The sequence below is a fragment of the Hyperolius riggenbachi genome, chromosome 2 (assembly GCF_040937935.1).
Source record: "Hyperolius riggenbachi isolate aHypRig1 chromosome 2, aHypRig1.pri, whole genome shotgun sequence".
In the NCBI taxonomy this organism is placed as follows: Eukaryota; Metazoa; Chordata; class Amphibia; order Anura; family Hyperoliidae; genus Hyperolius; species Hyperolius riggenbachi.
In genome coordinates, this window is record NC_090647.1 from 487,922,795 (window position 1) to 487,949,431 (window position 26,637).

At 43.6% G+C, this 26,637-nt stretch overlaps 2 protein-coding genes across 3 annotated transcripts in view; one reads left to right on the forward strand and one right to left on the reverse strand.

The window, feature by feature from the left end:
- Positions 1 to 12,494, reverse strand: part of SH3BGR (SH3 domain binding glutamate rich protein) — a 110,052-nt gene extending 97,558 nt beyond the window's left edge. The window contains exon 1 of the mRNA XM_068270371.1: positions 12,367 to 12,494. Coding sequence (XP_068126472.1) covers positions 12,367 to 12,477 — 111 coding nt within the window. The 5' untranslated portion in view covers positions 12,478 to 12,494. The remainder of the gene's footprint in view (positions 1 to 12,366) is intronic.
- The window catches only part of LOC137547134 (lebercilin-like protein), a 32,758-nt gene continuing 18,602 nt past the window's right edge, over positions 12,482 to 26,637 (forward strand). For both annotated transcript variants that reach the window (XM_068270369.1, XM_068270370.1), the window contains exons 1-4: positions 12,482 to 12,581; positions 15,959 to 16,293; positions 18,426 to 18,946; positions 21,571 to 21,708. In XM_068270369.1, coding sequence (XP_068126470.1) covers positions 15,975 to 16,293; positions 18,426 to 18,946; positions 21,571 to 21,708 — 978 coding nt within the window. In that variant the 5' untranslated portion in view covers positions 12,482 to 12,581; positions 15,959 to 15,974. The remainder of the gene's footprint in view (positions 12,582 to 15,958; positions 16,294 to 18,425; positions 18,947 to 21,570; positions 21,709 to 26,637) is intronic.

Genomic DNA, 26,637 nt, shown 5'->3' on the forward strand with positions numbered 1-26,637 from the left:
GAAACTACTCCCCTACGTTTAAAACTTTGAAAAAACGACTCCCCTACGTTTTGAGAAATCTCCTAGAAGATGTTGGCGCTATATAAATACTAAATAATAATACAAATATTAATCAATAGGCATATGTAAGGGTACAGGCTGGTGTTGTACCTTATTTTCTGCTTGAACTCGATGGACATATGTCTGTTTTCAACCTAAATAACTACACAACTATGGTTGTTCCAAAGTGTGCAGAAACAACACCTGGTCTCCCAGAGTACCCTGGGAAAAGAAGTCTGCATAACTAAATAGCTAAAACTGAACATCACTGGGAGGGCAGAGTTACATACCAATATACAGCAATATATAGATATAGAAAGTGTTTTTGATGCTAAAACCAGGATAATAAACATAGAATTGGGTATCCTGAATAATTGACTGCTTCTCTTACATGTCCTTAATGCTGACCAGTTTTGTAATTGCATAGGGCCCAGTGTGTACTACATGCGTGCCCCTGTTCTGTTGCATTTTCTCTATTAATGTAACGGTGTGGGCCTGTAATTCAGCATTAGCCCAGTAGAGCTTTATCAACTGAAATGATTGCTCTTGATCATTTCTCTCCACTTCTCTTCAGTAGGTGGCTCAGAAGATTTCTGAGGCTCTGGGGTTGGAGTGAGGGTACTTAAAGGACACCTGACTTGAAAACAAACCTATAAAATAAACATATGTACATAATTCTCACTACCTGTACACTCCATCTAGCATCTTCTGACGTCCTTGAGATGTCCTGTTCGGCCACCGCTCCTTTCCGAATTTCCGGCACCATCATATTAAAAATGGTCAAAATGCAAGTGAGCTTAGTGGAGTGAAAAGGGGCTTGAATGGGGCAGGAAAAGGGCATTATTGGGATTGATGGATTCCAAAATCCTGCCTCTTCCTGTTTAAAAGATTATGGGGACCAGGAGAGGTGCACAGCGAAGCAGGTAAGCAGAAAGGCGCAGAAGCTGGGCGCTGTCATAGCATTAGTGCTATGATGCGCGCCCCACACACAAGTAAATTCGGGATCCGGTGATCTGCAGGCCCCAAATTACATCTCCCTCCATTCGCTACAACTAGGAGGGGGAATAGTATTTAACGATGCCGGGGCATTTAACTCACTGGCAGTTGAACAACGCGTACACGCACACAGAGCTACGAACAGTGCAGAGAGGTATGTACCAGTGAACAGAACATACCTCTGCCCTTAATTTAAATAATTCATAGTTGGGTCAGGTATCCTACGGAGCGATTTGGATTGTTCTGTGTGATGCCTGTCCCTCCCTGCCATGAGTCAATAACTTTGCATGCATGACGTTCAACCAGGGAGTCCTCAGATTTTGTTGTTGTTGCAGGGAATGGAGAGGTGTCAGTTGCAATCTCTTGGTTGAACTCCACCACTGCAGAGACTGTCAGTGTTTAGTCTTGGCTGGTCTCCACCTCACTTGAGAGCTGTCTGGACCATAACTGTCCATGAGTACATTTCCAGCCAACATTCTTGTATTTTCAAACACAAGTGAGGCAATTTAAATAATCAGCTCAATCGTATCACTGTTCTACTCAAGGCCCCATCCACGTATCTGTGAGTAAAAGAACCTTCCTACATTAAGAGATATCTGGAACTATAGTTAGATCTGGGCCCTTGACCATCACTGGTATCTCTGTTTTTTGGCAGATCACTATTGTTGCCTGTGATTTACCAGTGGGATCATCATTTGTGGAATTTGCAACATAACAAGTGCACAAAGTTTAGTATAGTCAATGGATATGGAAGACAATTGCAGTCAGCACCTGATACAGTAACGGTGTGCAAACCCTAAGGATAGACTCATCATGTAAAATGGGAAACAGAAATCCCCATGAACAGGCTGCATAACTAATTGAATAATACAATATTATTTATAAGTAAAAAAAACCTATGATGCAAAGATAATAATATTAAGCACAACAGACATCCCTAACCACCTGTAAAGGTGGAAGGGGGAGGGGAGATATGTAAGGTGTCCCTGATGTCAAAGCAGATCCTACAAACCAACCCACAGCTTTAAAGTGATAATACATCCCCGGGTAAAGCATCCAGCAACTTCAGTGAAATAAGAATTGATAGTGATCCCATGTGAATAAAGGGAGTGTTATACGGCTGTGCACATCAAGGTGCAAGTGCAAATTATATATATGTCTATCTATCTATATATCTATCGATCTATCTATCTACCTACCTACCTACCTACCTATCTAGATTTACACCCAACCATAACTTCCAAGTCAATGACCCACGATTGCTTAGCAAAAATGTATCTGTGGCTAAACCCCAGAGATTCATTTATTGTGCATTAGGAAACAGCTGTCCATCTGTGGAGTCACTTTTTACAAAATCAGGCTAAGACTCCAAAGACTGTTTGCCTTGTATTACATTCATGGTCAGGAGATTCTGGATGTCACCTGTTAAATTTGTACATTATGGATTCCAGCTCTGGTAATCTTGGGACAAAGCCCCATCCATTACACTATAGAAAGCAACCAGCTGTCTAGGTTGATGACAGTGGGCTGGATTTGAGGGTACTAGGTTTTATGCAGGTACTACTACCAGCTTTAAGTTGTTTGGTGATGATGAAGTCCATCGGAAAGTCTTTCAGTTTCATTAAATAACTGGCAGTGCTGGAGAGGTGTCAGTCGTCTACTGGGACTCTATCGGCTCAGCGGATCTTTCAAAACCAGCCTTATCAGCTTGCCGACAGACTGTACATACAGGCAAACTGTCGGCAGAATGCGACCGGTCGTTTGCAGGAATCCGGCGTGTGTATGCGCCTTTACTTCCAGATTGGGAGGTGACCCACTACAGGGTGAGATTAAAGAGTGGCACCACTGTGACTTTCTTTTATGTTGGACGTATTTGTTTATTTTAATTTAGCTCTGATTTAATTCGGTGCTATGCAGCTCCTAAAAAGCCATTACTCTAGCAGAATGTAGTAGGTTTAGCAGCTATCAACACTCTGTGAAAATTGGCAGGAGCTAGGAGAGAAGATTTACATGATGAGCAAACACCTTCCTCAGCATAAACCCGTTAAGTGATAGCAGAGACTCCTCTGAGCATAACGGTCTGCCAGTTACTCCTGGAAAGATGTGCAGCATCTCTGGATCATCCAGAAAAGCAGAGGTCCAAAAAGGTAGCAAAGGTTAGCTCAGAGCAAAGTGATAACTTCATAGGGAGAAGAAGATGCCGGACTGCAGAGGTGGCCATGTGTAGATAGTATCCTAGCCAGTGCCCTCAACCAGCCTCCCATCAATAGAGCAGCCCATAGATTAGCTTTTCTCAACCTTCTTGCCCGGAAGCCTTCATTAGTTTCTGGATCCAGAAGAACGAAAATGTAAAAAAAAAAGTCTTCACTGCAACAGCCATCTTGTTTAGCTCCTGGACAATGTGCCTCCTTTACACTGAACATGGGAGAAGACATGGGAGGAGGCGCTGGCTACAGGTGAGAGTATTCGCTGCCCCTACATTCTGCATAACTGGAAGGGCAGGACAAAGATAGGGAGACTTGGAATCACTTGGTGTCAACATTGAGGGGGCCCCATCAAAGTTCTGCTGGGGGCCCATGATTTATAGTTATGCCCTGTTGCTATGTTAGCAGTTTCATGAAATACATTTTAAAAAATCAGATTCATGCTTTAAGATTATGACAGCCAATGTTGCAGCTGAAGGTAGCAAATAGAGATGTCACCGACATATTATTTTTCATTCGCTAGCGTGTACTTCTGCAAATGTTCACAAACATGCAAACCACCATAGACTTCAACAGGCAGGCGAATTTTAAAACCTACAAAGAAAGAAAAAGTTGTTTCAAATGGTCTAACACCTAACCTTGGGGTGCTTTCACAGCAAGTGAGGAACAAGAACTCTGGCCTAGATAATGCTTTCCCTACCTATCGGCAGCAAGTCTGACCATGCGCTCACTAGCAGCCAGCAGAGGATTAATCCAATATGGCCCCCGCAACTGCTTTTTGTTAGGGGGTGAGGGGTCCAGGAGGGGGTGCTAGCTGATTGGCTGCCATGTGTCTGCTGACTGTGAGGTAAGGCGTCAAAGTTTGGCTCCATGATGGATGAGCTGCAGTACGATTAGGGCTGCAGCGAGCATGGGCATGCTGAGACTATAGAGCCATGTTATGTTTAGGCTGTGGTACTGTCAGTCTTTTGCTGTTTTGCAGATGCTGTGGGTAGCTTACCTCAGAGAAGCTGTTGACAAGCAGATGTTAAGGCTGTGAACCAATCAGGTGCAGCTTGAAGGTGATTGGACAGCGCTTCATTCCCTCCAGAAGTCCTCAGCCAATTGGCAGTGAAATAAAACTGTTCCTCTCAGAGAAATCAGTGTTACTTGAGGCAGACCTGTGCAGCTGCCCGCCCACTCGTCCCTTTATGTTATGTTTGTCATGGGCCTCTTTTCTTGTGTACAGACTGTTGTGGACAATTTAACTGGAGTTGGCGATTGAGTCAGGTCCACAGACCATTAATCGCGGTTTATTGGTTAAGAAGTGTGTGTGTTAAAGAGAACCCGAGGTGGGTTTGAAGAATATTATCTGCATACAGAGGATGGATCTGCCTATACAGCCCAGCCTCTGTTGCTATCCCAAACCCCCCTAAGGTCCCCCTGCACTCTGCAATCCCTCATAAATCACAGCCACGCTGCTGACACACAGCTTGTCAGAGCTGGCTGTGTTTATCTCTATAGTGTCAGTCTGCTGCTCTCCCCGCCTCCTGCAGAACTCCAGTCCCCGCCTGCATCCCTTCCCTCCCTGCTGGTTGGAGGGAAGGGACGGGGCAGGGACCGGAGCTATGCAGGAGGCGGGGGGGGGGGCAGCTGAGACTGACACTACAGATGTAAACACAGCCTCACAGCACGGCTGTGATTTATGAGGGATTGCAGAGTGCAGGGGGACCTTAGTGGGGTTTGGGATAGCAACAGATGCTGGGCTGTATAGGCAGATCCAGCCTCTGTATGCAGATAACATACTTTAAACACACCTCGGGTTCTCTTTAAATTACAATCCGAGTTCTACGAATAAAGTTAGGTTGTGTTAACCGCCAATAAACAATGGGCCGCAGCCTGTTTAAATGCCAAAACATGGTTTGTGTTTTTATTTATTAGTGTTAAGTTAATGCTAATGGTAAAGTTGTTTTAACATAATAATGTCGAATGCATTCCCATGATGTATAGGGGCGGGTCGAACACACCATATGTTTGCAGTTTGCTGAGAACGCGAACAGCCGAAATTCACCAGGAACTGATCCCCGGCAAACCGTTTCAGGCCATTTCTAGTAGCAAAACTGCTCGTGGTCAGGAATTTCAAACTGCTCTTTCAGATTTTCCCAGGTATGGGCCCCAGAGGCGCCAGTTAAATCTAGTATTCTCTCTGTCTTGTGATCTCTCCACCAGCGGAAGGCAGCTGGGCTCTAAGCCCCAGGTGGGAACAATCCAATATTGACATCAGTGGTAAACATGGGGACAGAAGCCTTTTTGAGAACCTGCCAGAATCTCAAACGCTAAGGCAATGCCTAAACACTACCTCCAAAGAGGTGGGGCCAAAATGGGGTCTGCATTGATTTGGGCGTGGCTGCTGGTATTTCAAGCAATATCCAATTGGGCATCTGGGTTCCTTTAAAAAAATCAACTAGGTGAGAAGGCTTGGTTGCCTGGTAATAATGAGTCAGGTTGGGGACTCCCAGAATTCCTCTCTGTTCATGCAAATACAACGTGGATCTAGCTACCCACGGACACGACCTGCCCCATATAAAGGTAATTAGTTTAGACAGTATCACCCTTAAAGTGGTCCGAGGTTAACTTTTACTCATTGCATAATTGTGTTCCTTTCCTATTGTTTATAGGGCATTCCTCAAGCCAAATACTTTTTTGTTTTTGTTTTAATACTCTAATTCCCTATAAACTAAATAGACCACGCCCACAGGTTTTCAGAGAGCCTTGGCAGTAGCAAGGGCTCATGGGAGCTCAGTCTGGGCAGGAGGAGAAGGAGGTGTTACTAGCCATTGATTTCAGAGGCAGAGGGGAGGAGGGGGGATTAGGTTTTTTTCACAGGCTGAGTGCTCAAGATACAGATAAGCCTGCCTCTGTGTAATGTTTACAAACAACATGGCTGCTGACATTGTATCACAGGAAGAAATAATCATTTTCTATTAAAGCTGTTTGCAGCTAGATTTGCTGTGTAATCTAAACTTTAGATAAGATATATAGACAAGTTACTTGTTATAGTTAGACTTTCATCTCGGATCCGCTTTAGGAAGCAAGGAGGGACCCGAAGCAAGAGCATCCAAAAACAGTATAAAATTACGTGGAGTAGCGTCAACTAGAATTAATACAGCCTAACCAAGAGATGTTATAGGACGATCAATCTGCCATTATAGTGCCTCATTTTATAATGTCTCTTATTATCATGCTCCTTGATACACTGTTCCCCCTATAATAGTGCTGCGTATTATGCTACTGCCGATTAGTGTATCATATTATACTGATCCCTATTACAACGTTTTATATTACACTGCTGAATGTTATAGAGCCTTCACATTAATGATCAGCCCTCCACTCTCATACAGAGATTTGAATGGCCATGCTTGTAATTGCTATCTGCTTGGCTCCTCTTTATCCTTTTTACTCGCTGTCTGTCTGACCTACGTTTTCCTATGTACAGTACTTGTGCTTTATGACAGCATGGTGATGACATCATGTTCCATGAGCTTGAAAAGTTCAGCAACTATTGTTTGGTGAAGAAGGAGTGCGTGGGACACCAGATACTGGAATGGAAAAAAAATAAAAAATTGTTCAATATTGGCGCCATTCTAGTGCTCAATAGCTTGCACTGTTCCGACAGAAATGGAATGTTCCAACATTCGGCAAGAAATCCTCCACCCAGGGCCGGTTCGCTCATGAAGTAAGGTGAAACATTTGCATCAGGCACAGAGATTTCAGGGACAGTATTTGTGTACTGTGTGAACCTTCCTGAGGAGGAATAGAGTGGCTGAGGGTGAGCAGTTTGTTTGTCACAGACCCACAGCCAGCCAGTGTGCTATTGTGTTGAGCTGCAGCATGTCATGTGAGAACATTAAAGGAAGCAGAGTAAATTGTCGGGTGCTGTGCGATCATTCCAAACCGGGTGAGGGGGGCATCCTTACAAGTTTGCCTCAGGAAGCAAAAAGTCTAGAACCGGCCCTGTCTCCACCACACCCATCTTGGTGAAACTCAACAAATGTATAGACGACCAGGGTCTGACAACGTGTTGTGGATATTCCTAGGTCACCCCCGACCATAACAGACCTGATTAATCCAAGCAGAGAATCTTGAAGCAGAGAAACCAATGATTTCCATGAACCTAAAAAAAAAACATCTTATAGCATGATGATGCAACTTTGTAATTTGCAAAAAAGTATGTAAAAAAGGGTATTACACGCACATGAATCAGGTAAAAATCAAGCATAGAGTTTTAGTACGGGCTCTCCCCATTGGCCACAGTTGGCTCTGCATCTTGTAGGTGTCCTTGCTTTGGATGAACTGCTGCCTCCGGAGGCAGTGCATGAGGCAGGTGGACAAAAAGGGCGCCGCCATTCACTCCCATAATAAATATCGTTTAATGGGTGCCCAACAGGAAAAAAGGGAGCCAGAGAAAAATAACGTTTTACAAGCGGCGCCCGGAGACTTTTAATGTTTTATAACTGCTTATCATGATTACACATTATTTAATGATTTATAATTTTTTAAACATTATTTTTAAACGAAAAACAGTACAATATTTTTTTAAAACATTATATTTAAACGAAAAACAGCACAATATTTTTTTAAAACGTTATTTTAAACGAAATATAGCACAATTTTTTTTTAAATGTTATTCATGCTTATCGTTTAAAACCCTGCGCCCTTTTTTCCCGACGCCCTTTTTTAACGTACGCGCTGCCTCCAGCCTCCAACTAACAGCTCCTCTCACTGGTACTTGTCAATATAGCACATGCCTCGCCACATCGGACTCTGGAGGTGAGTTTCAGCTTATTGGGTGTGGCAGAGGATTTGGTACTATTCCATTAGTCGGGCGCAACTGAGCTACTGTAAGTAATGTACCGATTCATGTTTTTACTGGCCGTCTCACTGCGGACAAATTTATCAAAAGTGAGTTAATTGAATTAAATTAATTATTAATTATTAAATTAAGCCGGCAGCAATGTAACAGATGAAGCCACCGGCTTCGGCTTTCTCTCCTCCCCCTGCCTCTCTCCTGTACAATACTGGCAGCCGGGGACATGCGTGTCCCCCCAGAGTCGTTCGTCGCGGCAGGGAATCCTGCCGTTCGTTCTTGCAGAGTGGGTGCTGGCAGAAGCAATGTCTGCAGCCTCCCCGCTCTGCTTGTTTCTTACGGCGAATGACTCTCGGGGAGCCAGTAAAAACATGAATCGGTACATTACTTAGCTCAGTTGCGCCCGACTAACGGAATAGTACAGAGGATTTTTTGCCGAATGCCTGATGGGGGGGGGGCTGTCATTCTCACGAATTCCCTGGAACTCAGGCACGGAAGGGCACTACTTCCTTCTTAATACTCAAAGATGCGAGATTTAAATTACAAGTGAATTATAAGCGCTACACCAGGGCAATTTCTAGGCATAGGCCACTTTAACCCTATGCTTTGGGTGCCAGCTAGTGGTGATGGTGTTTGTTGCACCTTTTTATTGTGAAATTGAGTTGCCAGTGCAGGAGCCCAGTAGTGTTAGACAACAGAGTTGCCTCTCTTATTGCACATAGCTGGTCTCTAAATGAGTAATTTGGCAGGAAACATCCTTTCCCCCCTCACTGCCAGAGAAATGGTTACTGTGGGGTGCAGATCATTTTAATTCCAACAAAATATCAAGTTTTACTGGTAATATGAGTAAAAAATTTTAAAGCATCACGACACGATACAGTAGAATCTTGTTATAGTAAACTCTGATATAGTAAACTTCTGGATTTAGTACACTCAGTCCTCCAGTCCCAGCAAACGCATCTATATAAATATACAATGTATGACCAATTCTGATAAAGTAAACTTCTGATATAGTATACTACTTTTCCTGGTCCCTTGGAGTTTACTATAAAAGTGATACTACTGTATAACACAAAAATCCGATAACATCTAAGACCACACTAGGGGGCATATACAGTGGGCTGAAAAAGTTTGGGCAACCTTGTTAATCGTCATGATTTTCCTGTATAAATCGTTGGTTGTTACGATAGAAAATGTCAGTTAAATATATCATATAGGAGACACACACAGTAATATTTGAGAAGTGAAATGAAGTTTATTGGATTTACAGAAAGTACGCAATAATTGTTTAAAGAAAATTAGAAAAAAAAAATGAAATCAATATTTAGTAGATCCTCGTTTTCAGAAATTACAGCCTCTAAACGCTTCCTGTAGGTTCCAATGAGAGTCTGGATTCCGGTTGAAGGTATTTCGGACCATTCCTCTTTACTAAACATCTCTAGTTCATTCAGGTTTGATGGCTTCCGAGCATGGACATCTCTCTTTAACTCACACCACAGATTTTCAATTATATTCAGGTCTGGGGACTGAGATGGCCATTCCAGAATGTTATACTTGTTCCTCTAAATGAATGCCTTAAGGTGGCCATACACTGGTCGATGTGCCATTAGATCGACCAGCTGACAGATCCCTATCTGATCGAATCTGATCAGAGAGGGATCGTATGGCTGCCTTTACTGCAAACAGATTGTGAATCGATTTCAGCCTGAAACCGATTCACCATCTGCTGAGCTGCTTCTGCCGCCTGCCCCCCCCCCCCCCCCCCCCCGTATGCATTACCTGATGCTGGCTCCGGGTCCTCTTCTCCGCATTGCACGGCTCTGTTCCGGCTCCATTACGGCGCTTCCTGTGTTACTCCGTGACCAGGAAGTTCAAATAGAGCGCCCTCTATTTGAACTTCCTGGTCACTGCAGTGACACAGGAAGCGCCGGGATGGATGGAGCCGGAACAGAGCCGTGCAGTGCGGAGAAGACGCCCGGGAGCCAGCCTCAGGTAATGTATACTTGATCGGATCGGCCGCCGCTAGCGACGCGCACTTTACCCGCGGGCGATCGAGGGTAATTTCCCGCACGCCGCGATCGACGGACTGATCCGATTTCGAGAGGAAATCGGATCGGCGGCTGCGTTTACCACGAACGATTGGCAGCAGATTCGATCCCAGAATCGAATCTGCTGTCGAAACGGCCGGGAATCGAGCCAGTGTATGGCCTGCTTTAGTGGATTTTGAGCAGTGTTTATGGTCGTTGTCTTGTTGAAAGACCCAGCCCGGGCGCAGCTTCAGCTTTGTCACTGATTCCTGGACATTGAGCTCCAGAATCTGCGGATACTGAGTGGAATCCATGCGTCCCTCAACTATGACAAGATTCCCAGTCCCTGCACTGGCCACACAGCCCCACAGCATGATAGAACCACCACCATATTTTACGGTAGGTAGCAGGTGGTTTTCTTGGAATGCTGTGTTCTTTTTCCTCCATGCATAAGACTCCTTGTTATGCCCAAATAACTCAATTTTAGTTTCATCAGTCCTGAGCATCTTATTCCAAAATGAAGCTGGCTTGTCCAAATGTGCTTTAGCATACCTCAAGCGGCTCTGTTTGTGCTGTGGATGGAGAAAAGGCTTCCTCTGCATCACTCTCGCATACAGCATCTCCTTGTGTAAAGTGCGCTGAATGGTTGAACGATGCACAGTGACTCCATCTGCAGCAAGATGATGTTGTAGGTCTTTGGTGCTGGTTTGTGGGTTGACTCTGACTGTTCTCACCATTCGTCGTTTCTGTCTATCTGAGATTTTTCTTGGTCTGCCACTTCGAGCCTTAACTTGAACTGAGCCTGTGGTCTTCCATTTCCTTAATATGTTCCTAACTGCGGAAACAGACAACTAAAATCTCTGAGACAGCTTTCTGTATCCTTCCCCTAAACCATGATGGTGAACAATCTTTGTCTTCAGGTCATTTGAAAGTTGTTTTGAGACCCCCATGTTGCTACTCTTCAGAGAAAATAAAAAAAAAGAGGACGGAAACGTACAATTGACCCCCTTAAATACTCTTTCTCATAATTGGATTCACCTGTGTATGTAGGTCAGAGGTCACTGAGCTTACTATGCCAATTTGAGTTCCAATAATTAGTTCTAGAGGTTTTGGAATCAATAAAATGACAACCGTGCCCAAATTTATGCACCTGCCTAATTTTGTTTAAACAATTATTGCGCACTTTCTGCAAATCCAATAAACTTCACTTCTCAAATATCACTGTGTGTGTTTCCTATATGATATATTAAACTGACATTTTTTATTGTATCAACCAACGATTTATACAGAAAAATCATGACAATTAACAAGGTTGCCCAAACTTTCGCATCCCACTGTATAGTACATGTGGCTGCAGTTGTAGGGGTGCTAATACTAGAGCATGTCTTTATGGAAAAATCAGAAAAGCAGACATCAAAGAGTCTCAAAGGATACAAAGGGCAACATTCCAAAATGTCATGGAACTGCCATTCCAAAATGTCATGGTACTTGCAAATGTGCATGTGTAAACCCTTCATGCAGAGCACAGATCCAATACAATCACACATCATACATCCATCCATACCTTCCAACGTTTTGAGAGAAGAAAGAGGGACACTTAAACCACACCCCTTCCACACTCCTAATCAGGCCCCTGACACACCCCTAGTCACGCATACCATAAAGATTTCATAGGAAAAATATGTTATTTCATAATTCAAACCACGCTAGTCTTTTCTATCATACGTAGTTTTCCTTCATATTAACATTTGAAAATAAGAAATATATCAATTTAAAGGTTGGGAATAAAGTTATGAGTCAATTAAACACATTTTTTGTAGAAAAAATACATATATTTACATAGATCTGTACATCAGTGGGACTATGTAAATATCTAATATGTCTTAGTGATCCAACAACCTTACAAAGTAACCTCTTACCACATGGTCTGCCATCTTACAGTATGTGTGCATTACATTTATTCTTTACATGAGGACAATCTCAAACTAGTTGCTGTGGGTTATTGACCTTTGCAGCTAATCTGTTTATTGCAGAAATTTGGTAGCCCGATTTCTTGCTTATGAAGGACATGTAAGTAAGATCCATTTAAAAAGAATGTAATCCTATTTAAAAAAAATAATCCACAAAAGACATTTTTAATTTCTGCCTTTTTTTTTATACTAGATGACATGCAAATTGCAGATATTAGTAGACATTTGCCTTTATGAAAAATACTATGACAATTCATTTTCACAAAAGCTTAGATGAAATATACCGTATAAGCCAGCAGCACAGTAGCGTTATCAGTAACGAGGCACAATAGACTGTGTCTGCTCCTGTGGCCACAAGATGGAGTCCTAGCTCCAGGAACTACACCACCCAGCATGCTTAGCTGATGCTTTGGTTCACTGTCTCCCTAGCAACAAGATGCTTTTTTTTGCCAAAGACAACATCTGTTGGAGAGAGTTGGAGGAAGCGGGCTCAGCGCAGGTAATGAGAGATGAAGAATTGTGGTAGCTCAGCTGGGCGGTCACCCTGTGCTCAGGATTCTGCGTCTTATGAAGACTATTTGTTTCAGTTTTAGAGTAATAAGTCATAGATTAGATGAAGCAGATCTGATGATCATAATAATAATAACAATAACAACAATAATAATAATAAATTGAATACAACAATATTTATAGTGTTATTATTGGAATTACTAAATGCTTTCTTGCTAATATTATTCTTTTTATTTAGCAAGTGCCACCATGATACACAAGAATGCACATTATAAGTGGAGACTGAAAATCGGGTATGAAAGTGAACCCGAGGTGAGAGTTTTATGGAGGTTGCCATATTTATTTCCTTTTAAACAATAGTTACCTGGCTGTCCTGCTGATCCTCTTCCTCCAATACTTTTAGCCATAGACCCTGAACCCCTGAACAAGCATATGCAGATCAGGTGTTTCTGACATTATTGTCAGATCTGACAAGATTAGCTGCATGCTTGTTCCTGGTGTTATTCAGACACTACTGCAGCCAAATAGATCAGCAGGGCTGCCAGGCAATTGGTATTGTTTAAAAGGAAAGACATATGGCAATCTTCATACCACTCCAGGTCCGGATTTACATCACAGGAGCCTATAGGCACGGATGTCCTGGCACCTTACACTTCACCCTCCATGAACCTACAACCCCCCCCCCCCCTCCACCCTGCTTAACTGCACCGCTGGCTGGCCCATCTGTCACTTCTACCTTACTTCCCTTGCCCGTCACAGGTAGCTACAAGTGTCCCTTAGCATTAAGTAGCCAGATTCTGGGTAGGGGACTGAGGCGCCTTTCCATCATCAGGCACCATGTGTTTACAGTGCCTTATGGTAAATCCGGCCCTGTATCACTCTCACCTCGGGGTCACTTTGAAGCATCCCTCTACTCTAATTATGGTTGCCTGTGTTTTGTTTTTTTGTCTCAGGATATTGCTGAAGTTACTTTTTTGGAAATATCTTCCCCTCTCTTAAGTCTGTCACCGCTCATCCGCTGCACGCGCATTCGCACACCCACATGCGCGCACACGCCACTCCTGGTCTCCTGAAGCGTCTTTACCCAGCTCTCCTCAGTGTCTCTGCGCCCCTGCACATGCGCACTGCAAATAAACACACACACAGGGACATGGGACGTAGAGACACTTGCGTTTTATTAGGTAGGATTATTATTATATTTATATAACATAAGGAATCTGATCTGTGGTGTGAGTGACGGGGAGGCATGGGGCAGGCATGGCGGTGCAGCACAGAAGCAGGCATGGCACCCATGGTGCTGTGGCACCTATGGCACAAGCCATGCCTGCATGCCTCTAGATACACCACTCAGAGCCGAGGCAGAGGCCAGAGAGGCTCCAGCCTCAGGGCGCAGTATAGGAGGGGGTGCACAACTCACTCACCTATCATTCCCCTATTGTGTTGGAATCAGAGAGAAATAAGAAAAAGGGATGCATGGCACTGACTGCAAGCCAGATAACTAGAGATTAAGGTGTTGGGGGAGTTGGGGGAACTGGGGTACCTCTTAGTCTAATAGCAATCAGTGTGTGACAGCTGGGGTGGGGGGCATAGAGGGGCGCACTTTGGTGTCTCAGCCTTGGGTGCCAGAGGACCTTGTCCCGGCTCTGACACCACTGGTCACTCACTACTGATTCAGTTGATCCAGTTCAGTCCTACTGAAATGAATAGGCTGCTTCTAAATGTGTTGGGAAGGGTTAACAAAATTATGCTAGCAGCTTTTTTGGGATGCCGGATCTGAATCTCCATAGCCGTGCATGGCACACAGCTATAGGGATTCAGATGCGTACTCGCATTATACAAGTGTTGGCGTCCATCTCGGAGATGGATGCTGACACAAAAGGAAGGTAAAAAGCAGGGAGATGTGCAAGGGTTAGTAAATTACAGCAACCAATCTGAAAGAAGTTTCATTACTATACTAGTAGCAAAAAAGTTTCTGTACTGTGTTAGCCAAACAAATTAAGTAGGTAGAAAATACAACGTTTTTTTAAAGTAATACCTTTTATGCTTGAAGAAGGCCAGGGGACTAGATCCCAGAAAGTTTGCATAATTTACCTCTATCAGTTAGCCATTCAAAAGGTGTCATTTTTGCAAAACTTTTTACTACCTGCATAATTACTATACTAGCAACTTTGCCAGTCAATGAAACACATTTTTCAGTAGATAAAATACATAAATTTAAACAGATCTGTACATCACTCCTGAAAGAGGGACAAATGAGGAAGAAAGAGGGACAGGGGGACAGGGTTCCCAAAAAGGGACTGTCCCTCCAAAAGAGGGACAGTTGGGAGCTATGGCTTTGTAGTAGAGAGACCTGTAGTAGGCTGTAGCACAAGTCATTGCAGCTGGGAGTTGGGACTGATATAAACATTTATATACTGTAAATAAATGAATCTTCCCCAAGTGCACACCAAGAGCGTTTGAGCGCTTTTAAAAATGCTAGCGCTTTGAAAAGCATTTGGCTAATGTATTTGAATGGGATGGATCACACCAGAGCGATGTGATAGCAGCATTTCTGAGGAGATTCAGCCTCAATGTTAAGTATAAGAAAGTGGAAAATCACTCTACAAACGCTAGACCAGAGCGATTTTCCAAGCATTTTTGTTACAAAACCAGTACACTAGCAGCTGTACTGTATTAAAAAAATTGATACGCAAAAATTCTCCAAAAATCGCTAGGTATAAATAAAAAAAATCGCTAGACAAATGCCTAGAATCGCTTAGAAAAATCACTTCTAAAAGCGCTGAGCATTTGCGATTATGCTAGCGCTTTTAGATGTGCACTGGCACTTACACCCAACCCAATCTCTAAATTATCACTTTGCATACTTCTATTCTTATACAAAAGAAAAACAGTGAAGAAAGAAGGACTGTATGTGATTTAAAAAATAAACATTTCTTTTGCACATAAATTATTCTCAACCTGCATGATGACTGGAAGTGTGTGTGTGTTCAAACAAATAACTTTTGAGCTACCAGTCGGGGCGCGGTCACTTGTCACTTCTTGTCTTTGCTATGGGCTGCAATCTTCTCAGAGAGATTCAATCTTAGCCTTCCCCTTTGCAGTCTGAAGAGCAGGATGACACAATCTCAGCAGTGGTAGCTCCACAAACAGAGATTGTACCTGCTCTTCTTATACCCTATTGCTGCTGGACATGCAGTCAAAATTTCAATTTTTTAGCCAGAAAAACCTTCGTTTCACACAACATTTAGGTGAATATTTGAGCACCTGTTTGCTACAGTATTTAATGAAATATATTTAGATCTATGGCTGCTGATAGGATTTTAAACAGGCATATTTTTTGTGATTGAATTCCTGTTGACTCCACAGCTAAGCACACAAAAGAATGGATGCTGGCTATTCAGGTGAAGGAGGCAACCACAATCCTACAGACTGTACAAGAGAGGGGCTCCCTAGTCCTCCTAGTAGCCCCAACATCATTAGCCAAAATCCCAGCAGTGATGGCAGTAAACAGAGCCCAAGTGGGACGGATTACACCCCGGATTACACCCCCTTCAGCAGCTCCTGCAATGAGTACTCTTCCTTAGATGACTCTGACAATGCTGAAGAGGAAAAGTCACACTCTGGGAGAAAGGACTCCATAATAAGCCAATCGCCTGCCAAGACAACGAAGACTAAGATCCAGCATCACGTGCCACTGACAGGTAAGCAAGTTATCCCAAAGAGAAATGATACTATGTTTTCATGCATGACACCATTTCCTTTTGATCTGACACAATAATGAAACTGAACTATGAATGTTGGAATTGGAAAGCGGTAGAAAGCCTATATCAAATCTGCCAGCTTGTAGTGGTGAAAGATTTCAGTCCTCACCTGCAGTGGGGGGTCGAAATTTCGCATGTGCAATTATGCATCGTAATCGTAATGCTAAATTTCAGAGAAAAGCATTATTCATTTAATATGAAATAGTAATATTTCATAATTTCACATAATTCTGCGTAATTTTTCTTAATTTTGTGCCGACTTTGGCGGTTATTAGCAAATCCCCCATACATGCTAGTCCTACCAAAATTGCTACATATATTAAAAGGGAAACTCCGACCAAGAATTGAACTTTATCCCAATCAGTATCTGATACCCCCTTTTACATGAGAAATCTATTCCTTTTCACAAACAGACCATCAGGGGGCGCTGTATGACTGATATTGTGGTGAAACCCCTCCCACAAGAAACTCTGAGGACCGTGGTACTCCTGGCAGTTTCCTGTCTGAACCTTGCTGCATTGTGGGAAATAGCTGTTTACAGCTGTTTCCAACTGCCAAAAAACCATGCAGCAGCTACATCACCTGCCAACAGTAAAAATGTCACCATGTAATAAATGTCAGAATGTAAATCAGGGATTTAAAAGATTTTACAATGGGGCAAACACTGACTAAATCATTTATACATAAGTATTGTTAAAAGGAAGCACTTTTTTTTATTGCATTATTTTCACTGGAGTTCCTCTTTAAAGTGAACCTCCAGACTACAAATCTACTCAGCAGAACTGAAAAGGCTTGGTGTTTCTTTAACAGTTTCACAGCATCAGAACTTTGTTTTTCTTACCAAAGCATCATTTTTAGCTGCATTTTTAGCTAAGCTCCACCCATCAAAGAAAAAAAGCCCGGGCTTTTTTTCTCTGATGCTGTGCAGAGCATGATGGGATTTCCTATGTTGTTATTCACGTTGCCTAGCAACTGGGAGAGGTGCTCAGGACACAGGACAGTTGGAACTGTGTCTCATGCTCCCTGTCACCTCCTTTCAACCAAAAAGATAGCTGCCATCATGAAATCAAACATTTGCCTGTTCTTTTAAAACAGTGTGGGTAAGAGATTATATTACCTATCTATTTTAATTAACAAAACTCATGTAACTTAATGACAGTATGTTTGTTTAGGCTGGAGTTCCTCTTTAAGGAAAATAGTGGGTACAAGTAAAAAAAATTTTTTTTCAAAAAGACCTTGTAGTTTTTGAGAAAATTGATTTTAAATATGCAAAGAAAAATGGTTTTTAAACTGTCATTTTTCAAAGTTTAAAAAACATTTTTTTCTTTGCTTTTTTAAAATAGATTTTCTCAAAAACTACAAGGTCTTTTTGGAAAATTATTTTTTAGCTATGCCTATGGCCAGGGTGGGCATGAGACCAGATGTAACAGGCATGCACCAGGGTGATAATATACATTTTGTATTTGGGTAAAAGCAATCGAAGTAGGACCAAATGAGATAGTAAGGGACAATTAAAAAAATAACGCACTATCACGCTCCATCTGTCCTGCACAGGAGTTTCAGGCCAAAACCACATCACCAGATAAAGCATAAATAGCTATCAGTGTTTATTAAAAAGCTGGAAAAAAATGTTATTTTGTACATAAAGGATAAAAGAAATATTCACATTGTGGGTCCTGTACAACAGGAACCTCATATAGATAAAATCCTCAACTTGCACATAAAGTGCTCAATGCAGTGGCATGTCAACCTAAGTAATACCCAATCTCCAGGTCCCGACCGGTTTCGGCCTTGCACCATTGTCAAAGGTCTCTGAGCATTTGTTTTATCCTTCATGTACAAACTTTTCCTGTTTTTCAATGAACATTGATAGTGATGTATGTTTTATCTGGTGATGGTCACCATGTTGGAGTGTTGCGCACTGGGTGACTGCAGGGCAATGCTGGCTTGGACATATCATATTTTGGATATGTTTAGTTTTTTTTATATCTTTAATCTGTTTCTTTCTAGTTTTCTGTTCAAGCAAGGTTTCTTTTTTTTCTTTCTTTCTTTTTTTTTTTTTTGTTAATCAGGCAAAAAGGGATTTTCATGGAGAAATCCAGTTCCTCTGAGACATCCACTTTGCAAGCGCCAGCCGGCCCATCCTACTGATGTTAGAACAAGCAATAAAGGTACACAGCGGATCCTGTCCGCAAGGCTCCACAAAATTAAAGAATTCACCAATAAATTGTGCGATGTTCAGCGTGAGCTGGAGTCAGAAAGCTCTGAAAACAGATTACTGATGCGCCTGCAGCACCGACACACAAAAGAGCTAGAGAAATTTGAAAGCCCAGAAAACAGTCTATCTAAGCTCCTAAACAGACAAAGCAACGAAGTGAGGTTTCTAAGGGACAAACTGAGAGCATCACAAGAGCAAAAGCAACATCTATCCAGCAAACTTACAGGGGTAGAAAGTGATTTGCTGAGGATGAAAAATGAACTGCTCAGGTTACAGAAACTCTCTGAAGACAAGAACCTGGGCAACAAGGAGCATCTTCATAATAAGTTATGCAATCTTTTACAGAGGATGGAGATTTGTGACACGAACATAGAGGTAACGGATTTTGCTTCAAAAAGGGACCCTGAATTACCGTATTTTTCGGACTATAAGACGCTGCTGACCATAAGATGCACCTAGGTTTAGAGGACAAAAACCAGGGGGAAAACATATATACTAAACCTGGTGCATCCATGGTGAAGGGGCATCTTGTGGAGTATGCCCCCTTTGTACTTCATGCCCCCTTGTACCTCCTGTGTCTCTCTGTGTTCTCCTCTGTCCCCCTTGTGCCCTCCTGTGTCCCCCACGTGTCCGCCTCTGTCCTTCTTGTGTCCTCCGCTATGCCCTTTTGTGTCCTTCTTGTGCCCTCCTCTATGCCCTTTTGTGTCCTCCTTGTGTCCTTATCTATGCCCTTTTGTGTCCCCCTTGTGTCCTCCTCCATGCCCCTTTGTGTCCCCCTGGGTCCTTAATTTGTTCCCATGACCTCCTCTGCATGGGCACAGTACAGGGAGTCCCCGACATTGCGGCGGGTCAGAGGTTCATATTGACGGGCATTTACTCCCTGCATTTGGACTATAAGACGCAGTGACTTTTTCCCCCCACTTTTTGGAGAGAAAAAGTGAGTCTTATAGTCCAAAAAATACAGCCAGAGGGATTTTGGATGCTACAATATGACTTCTTAAAGTCAATGTTTACCTAAACTGTACATTTAGACAGTAAGTATTTATGCATGTAATGTAAAGTAATCATGTGCTAGTCTGAACAATTCAGCAACAAAAGAGCTCCATCTAGCCCATCACCCATGGGCCATCTCCTACTTAGCTTATTTGCATGAGTAAATTCAGGGTCTCATGCTGTCAGCAAAGCAAAGCACAGACTTCTAGTTACTGATTATGATAGAAAAGGGAGGCAGTGAAGCAAAATTCATATACCTGTAAGAGAGGAGTGAAGCCTTTAGCTTTGCTCACTCTCTCTCTAATGTCCACTTATATTATACATAGCTCCTGACTTTGAAGGATGCAGCCATAGCACACAAGAGCATAGCAGTAGGAATAGTACACCATACCTCCAAACTTTTTGAGATAAAAAGAGGGACACCTTAAAGGAATACTTAAGTCAAAATAAAAAAAATGATTTTTACTCACCTGGGGCATCCCTCAGCCCCCTGAAGCTGTATGGTGCCCTCGCAGCCTCGCTCCGATCCTCCTGTCCCCGCCGGCGGCTACTTCCGGGTTCGGCGACAGCCACCGACAGGCTGGGAACGCGAGTGATTCTCCGCGTTCCCAACTGCTATATCACCCTCTATGCTGCTATAGCGTATAACGGCTGTCAACGAACCCGGAAGTAGCCGCCGAACCCGGAAGTAGCCGCCGGTGGGGACAGGAGGATCGGAGCGAGGCTGCGAGGGCACCATACAGCTTCAGGGGGCTGAGGGATGCCCCAGGTGAGTAAAAATCATTTTTTATTTTGACTTAAGTATTCCTTTAAGACACATCCCTAACCACACCCCTAGTCACTGATACCAGAAAGGATTCAGAAGCAAAAGATGCAGTTTTATCACACTGTCCTCTCTATCATCATTAGTTCTCCTTCATTTTAACATTTAAAAATAAGAAGTATATCAATTTAAAGGAGATAACAATTAGAGTCTATGAAACACATATTTCAGAAGAAAAATAAATATATTTACATAGATCTGTACATGAGTCCCAAAAGAGGGACAAATGAGGAAGAAAGAGGGATAGAGGCACTGGGCACCAAAAGAGGAGGTACGGTACACAACTAAATTAGAACAGGTCTGACAGTTCCGTTGAAATGCTTTTATTACAAAAGACAAACATACATACTTGATACAGAATTTACTTTGTGTACAATCTACAGTAAAAGTAAGAGATGAGGTAGAAAGATAAAGGCGTGGCCAAAGGCACAATAAATAAATTAGTACAAAACAACCTAATAAAAGAAATGCTAAACTAAACAACGGCAACAGGGTTGTCCTTGATAGACGAATGTCTTTTTTCTACCAAACTAACTATGTAACAGTTCTATAAAAGCTTAAAATATGATTGTCCCATAACGTTCCATACTAGCACCAACATGATGCTAAGACAGATAGATGTTACCTTACACCAGGGCCATAGAGCTCATAACCCTTCTAGGGAGACACAGGATACACTAGGATGCATGATGGGCACCAAGGCCGTGCAGTGCTGTGGAAAATGTGCCAACGCTGCCTACATGCATGCTTCTTATAATTATTATTATTATTTATATAGCGCCGACATATTCCGCACCGCTGTACAGAGTATATTGTCTTGTCACTTAACTGTCCCTCAGAGGGGCTCTCAATCCAATCCCTACCATAGTCATATGTCTATATTGTGTAGTTATGTATCACAGTCTAAGGTCAATTTAGGGGGAAGCCAATTAATCTGTATGTTTTTGGGATATGGGAGGAAATTGAAGTGCCAGAAGAAACCCACGCAGACATGGGGGAAACATACAAACTCTGTGCAGATAGTGCCCTTGTTGCGATTCGAATCAGAGACCCAGCGCTCCTTATACTCACTCTTGATGGACACATAAGTTTATGGGAAACAAATGACTGCAGTGACATTATCATCATATTAGTAGCCATTGAAATAGGAATATTTCTCAGGTTCTTCACACTGTTCCTGCAGATGCTGGAGAAACGTCATCACAGCATTGTTAGATTTTACAACCGGCAGCTGGTTGCAGAGTTCAAGATGGTTTCTGAGGCCCAAGACACAAAGAAGAGGCTTCAGGCAAAAATAGCCTTTGTGCAGCAGAAACTCAAGGTACTGATGCCAATGAACATCTTATAGAAGTGCATATCTTTCTCATATGAAGTACAAGGACAACTCTCAGCAAAAAAAAAGTTGGCAAACAACACCCATCTGCTATACACAGGGTCAAATTTAGAACTAGCCACAATAGGCATTAGCCTAGAGGCATCCTAGAGCTGCACTGACATCCCTATCCCCAGGGTGAGGAGTCCCAGTCAGCCTATCTAGCTCTCTATGCTCCATCGCCATGCTGGGGTGGTGAAATCAGTGTAGCTCCAGTACAGTGGTGAGCAGATAAAGGGGAGGGAAGTAAAAGCCAGGCTGACCAGGGAATGGAAGCACATCTGTATTGTTTGTAGGGCAAGCTAGTGCTAGGATTTACAGATTCGATGAAAGGCAGAGTTTAGAGCACAAGAACTTGTGGTGCTATTGAGCTCCCCAGATGTAAAACCTTCCCTGGCCACACCTCCAGTCACACTTATGCTGGGAATACACAATTTTTGAGCCATTAAGATGGCTCGATTGATAATTTCCGACATGTCCGATATCCTGCCGGATCGATTCCGCACTCGATTTCGCATAGGGGACAATAGGAAATGATAAGGAAACGAATGGAAGTTAAGAGAATCGGGCACGAAATCGAGCACGGAAAACGATCGGGCACGAAATTGAGCGGCAAAAACATACCGTGTATTCCCACCATTATGCCACTTTTGTTACACTCCTGGCACCTACCAAACCGAATCTGGTGTCAGACAGGTGGAGAAAGGACATTAATGCCTCAATTGAAAGGTCAGGTTTCAGAATACAATAAAAACAGGCTCTAATTATAACTGTCTACTGGACTTCAGCCTGGTCACACAAGGGTTGTGTCACATATAGGGGTTGAAAAATGTTTTTGCTGTAAAATTACTTTTGTCCAGGGGCTGCCAGCGCTGAGTCGGGCTGGTTGAGGGAGATGGGGAAACCTTAATTAGGATTCAGAGACTTCCCCCTCCCGAGGTAAGTAAGAATCTGTTTTTATATTTATTTTTAAGGTTTAGGCCCCGTTCACACTTGCGGTTGTTTGCCAAACGGACCGGATGACCTGACCGGATCCGGACCGGATCCGGATCGGAACCGTACGGTTCTGATCCGGATCCGATCCGGATCCGGTCAGGTTGCATCAGGTGTTCATCAGGATGCGATCCGGATCCGTTTGGCAAAAGTAACGTAAAAAACAAAAAAAATGTTGGGGTCTGGGAGGTCAGCAGAAGGGGGACCTGTGGAATCAGGCCCTCTGCTGTTTAGCACTCACCTCCACCTGCGACATGCTGCCAACATCTCCGGATCCGGATCCAGCTGTGCTGCTCCACTCCAAAATGCTTGCCCATGTGTCCCCATCCAATATCGCCGCAACAATCCGCATAGGAAGTGGGGTAGAACATCCGGATTTCTCAGCCAGTGTGTTGTGCGCTCTCCGGTTCCCATTGGTTTGTTTTGGCCGGATGGTGCAGTCCGGCTCCGCCCCGGATACGGCTGCCGGAGGAGCCGGATCAAAAAATAGCGCATGTTGGAACGGAGGCCGGAGTCCGGATCCGGCCCGGATCCGGTCCGGCTCCGGTCCGGCAGAACGGACGCATGTGAACGGACGCATAGGCTTTCATTGCTATGCCGTGTGTCCGTTCCGTCCGTTCTGCAAGCGGTGCGGCTCCGGCACGGCGATTCCGGACGGCCACCGCTAATGTGAACCGGGCCTTACTTTTAACATTATTTTTTGCAAGTTTATTTTGGGGGAAGGGGAAGCAGAACCAAGGGCTCGACAGCAAGTGCATAAAACGGTGAAGAGGGGATATATCTGTCTAGTAACTCTAATTAGGAAAGGCTTACACACTCATAAACATACAATCAGAGCACAATTTTAACACGGGTGCATGGTCTATAAACCGGGCTCAAAGCCCTAAATAATCCATATAAAAGAATGAACCTGCACACCATAAGTAAGTTGCAAAAAGATGTATTCAAAAAGCTACGTACATAAAAAACAGTAGTATAACATCACAATACAAAGAGACAATGGGATACAGTTGGAAAACAGTAGTCACCCAGCAGAAGTTACATATCAGTTGCATACATGCAATATAGCATAGAGAATATAAAGTGCATCACATTAGAGAGACAAAGCAACATGCAGCTTGATAAGCAATAGTGGCAGAATTTGCCAGGCGTTCATTATAGGGTGACCACACAAGTGCAGTCCATTGTACCCTGACAGCGCCGTCAGACAAAAGTCCGTCAGAGGGTATGTGGCTTATGGCTCCTTGGGGCTGCTGGAGATGTCTGTGTGGGGTACTGTTGTTTAAATATCCTAGCCTGCCATTAACTAGAGCCCACACTGGACACTGGGGCCGGCCCCCCTGACATACATGACGTCACGCGCCAACGCCGCGGCGTCATTACGTCACTTCTGGTTCCGGCCGGCGCCGCTCAGGGCTGCTGGTCAAGCGGGGAATAGGATGTCATCCCCACTATGGCCGCCGCTCCTGCGCATTGCGGCGCACGCCAGCCAGGACTGAAGCAGAAACTAACAATAGTAAAGAGCACACTAGAAGCGACAGCTGAGTCCAGTAGGCGGGGCTTCAGTTGTAAATTCAGTGTCCCACGTTGCAGGGCAGACAAAAGCTCTAAAGGGAAAAGTAAAAACAGTGCACATTACTATAGAGCCTTAAAGGGAAACACACAAATAAAACACATAAAGGGGAATATGTATATACAAAAGAGAGTACTTAAAACCAAAGTACAGATTAAATTTAGACAGAGTTTACTCATAGCCAAAATCATCTATCTCAGGAATGGGGTCAAATTAGCATCCTCATTCATTCCATGTGGGGATATAGTATCTAATTTGTACATCCAAAAGAGTTCTCTCTGAAGCATCTTAAACTCCATGTCCCCACCCCTGTACGGTGGGGTCACACCCTCCACCACTCTGAACCTCAACTGGGTGACAATTTTTCTAGCCGCCATGAAATGTCTGGCGACTGGAGAGTCCGCATTAACGCAGCGTATATTGCTGCAATGCTCGCTGATCCTTGTATGAATGTCCCTAGTGGTTTGGCCAATATACAGCTGGCCACAGGGACACATCAAACAATACACAACATTTTCCGTGGAACAATTCGCAAATACCCGCAGGCATATATTTTCCCCAGTGCGTGGGTGGGGAAACGATTCTCCTCGATGTACATAACTACATTGGGCACAATGTCCACATTGGAACATGCCTTTTGGTCTACGAAGCCTAGATAGCCAATTACCTCCAACATTAGAGGGTGGTTTCGCACATCTTGCGTGGACCAGTGAATCTCGAAGGTTCCGTGAACGGTGAAATGCGCATATCGGCTGTTCCTGGAAAGTGTGAGAATAAGTTAGCACCATTGGAATGCGTGATTGTTCAGGTGTAGGATTAAAGCGGAGTAAAGAGGACCTGTCCTTACTGGCAGCCCGTGCAAGAGCCCTATTCAGTGTGGCAGAATCATAGCCCCTTTCCAAAAAAATGTGCAACATAGCCCCAGCTTCCCTAAAAAAAGCTTCATCTGTAGAGGAGATCCTCCTCAGGTGCAAAAATTAGCCATAAGGAAGACCCCTCTTCAGACGTTGTAGGTGGTAGCTCTTAGCGGACATCTGTCTAGTCCCACGGCCAAGGGGAAATGCCTCTGAGATCCAGCCACTACACACCCTAGCCCTCGGGGAGCTATATAAAAGACGTACTCAATTACAGAAGGAATCCCCAAACCTGGCAAGGAACCTTATTAGGTAGGGCCATTCCACAGTATCAAAGGTCTTAGACATATTGAGAGAAGCGAGTACTCGAGAGGTTGGAATATTTAGCCTGTATGTTTGTCCACAAGCGGCAAACATTTACGGCAGTGTTTTTGCCTGGCATATACCCCGTTTGATCAGGGTGGATAGGGGACAGTATTACAGAGTTAAGCCTAATAGCCATTACTTTAGCCACAACCTTTGTCGGTTGGTAGGAGAGAGATTAGGCGATATGAGTCACAGTGTAGGGGGTCCTTGCCAGGCTTGGGGAGGATTATGATCAATACCTCCAGCATGGAATTTGGAAGGGAGACGGACTCAAACGCTGATGTACCATAAGTGTCTGCAGAAGCAGTAGGGCAATATCTTCATCATATTTTTTATATATTTCTATGGGTAAACCATCTAGCCCAGGGGCCTTGGTGTTGGGGAAACTCGCTATAGCGGTAGATATTTCCTCTGCAGTTAGGGGAGAATCAAAGGCATCATGTTGTTCAGGGGATAGGCAGAGCAAGTTAATTTCTGCTTAATATATCTCTCAGATTCTGTAGCAAGTGTGTGGCTACTATATAGGGACCAGGGACGTAACTACAAATCATGGGGCCTTCCTTTGCCTCTCCTTGGTGACCTTCACAGCTTGGGGGCCTATCTTGCAATGGTCATTAAACAAGTGTGGCCATCAGGATCTTCACACCCATAACATTATTAGCCACAACAACTACTGATCTGGAGTATCAGAGAAAGCTAAGGTCGGAGGGGCTGGGGGGATGCCGCTGAGCAGCGGCTATCATGTAGCGAGACTTTGTCTCGCTACATGAAAAAAAAAAAAATTTAAAAAAAAAAGATTTGCTGCCCCCTGGCGATTTTTTAGCAAACCGCCAGGAGGGTTAAGGACTTATAATGTCAGCACAGGTTACCTTGGGGGTCAGAGATATGTGTAATTGCTGGAGGGGAAGTGCATGCCTTCGAGATCTTAGAGACAGTAGAGTACCCACCCTCTTCCGCTGCTCTAAGAAGGCCTGTTTGTTAAAGAATACTTTCCTTTTGGCTGCTTTTTGTATTAGTTGCTTATGCTTTCTTGACACTGCACGCCGTATAGATAAGTTCTCGTGTGGTCTGCAAAGTAATGAACATGCCCAT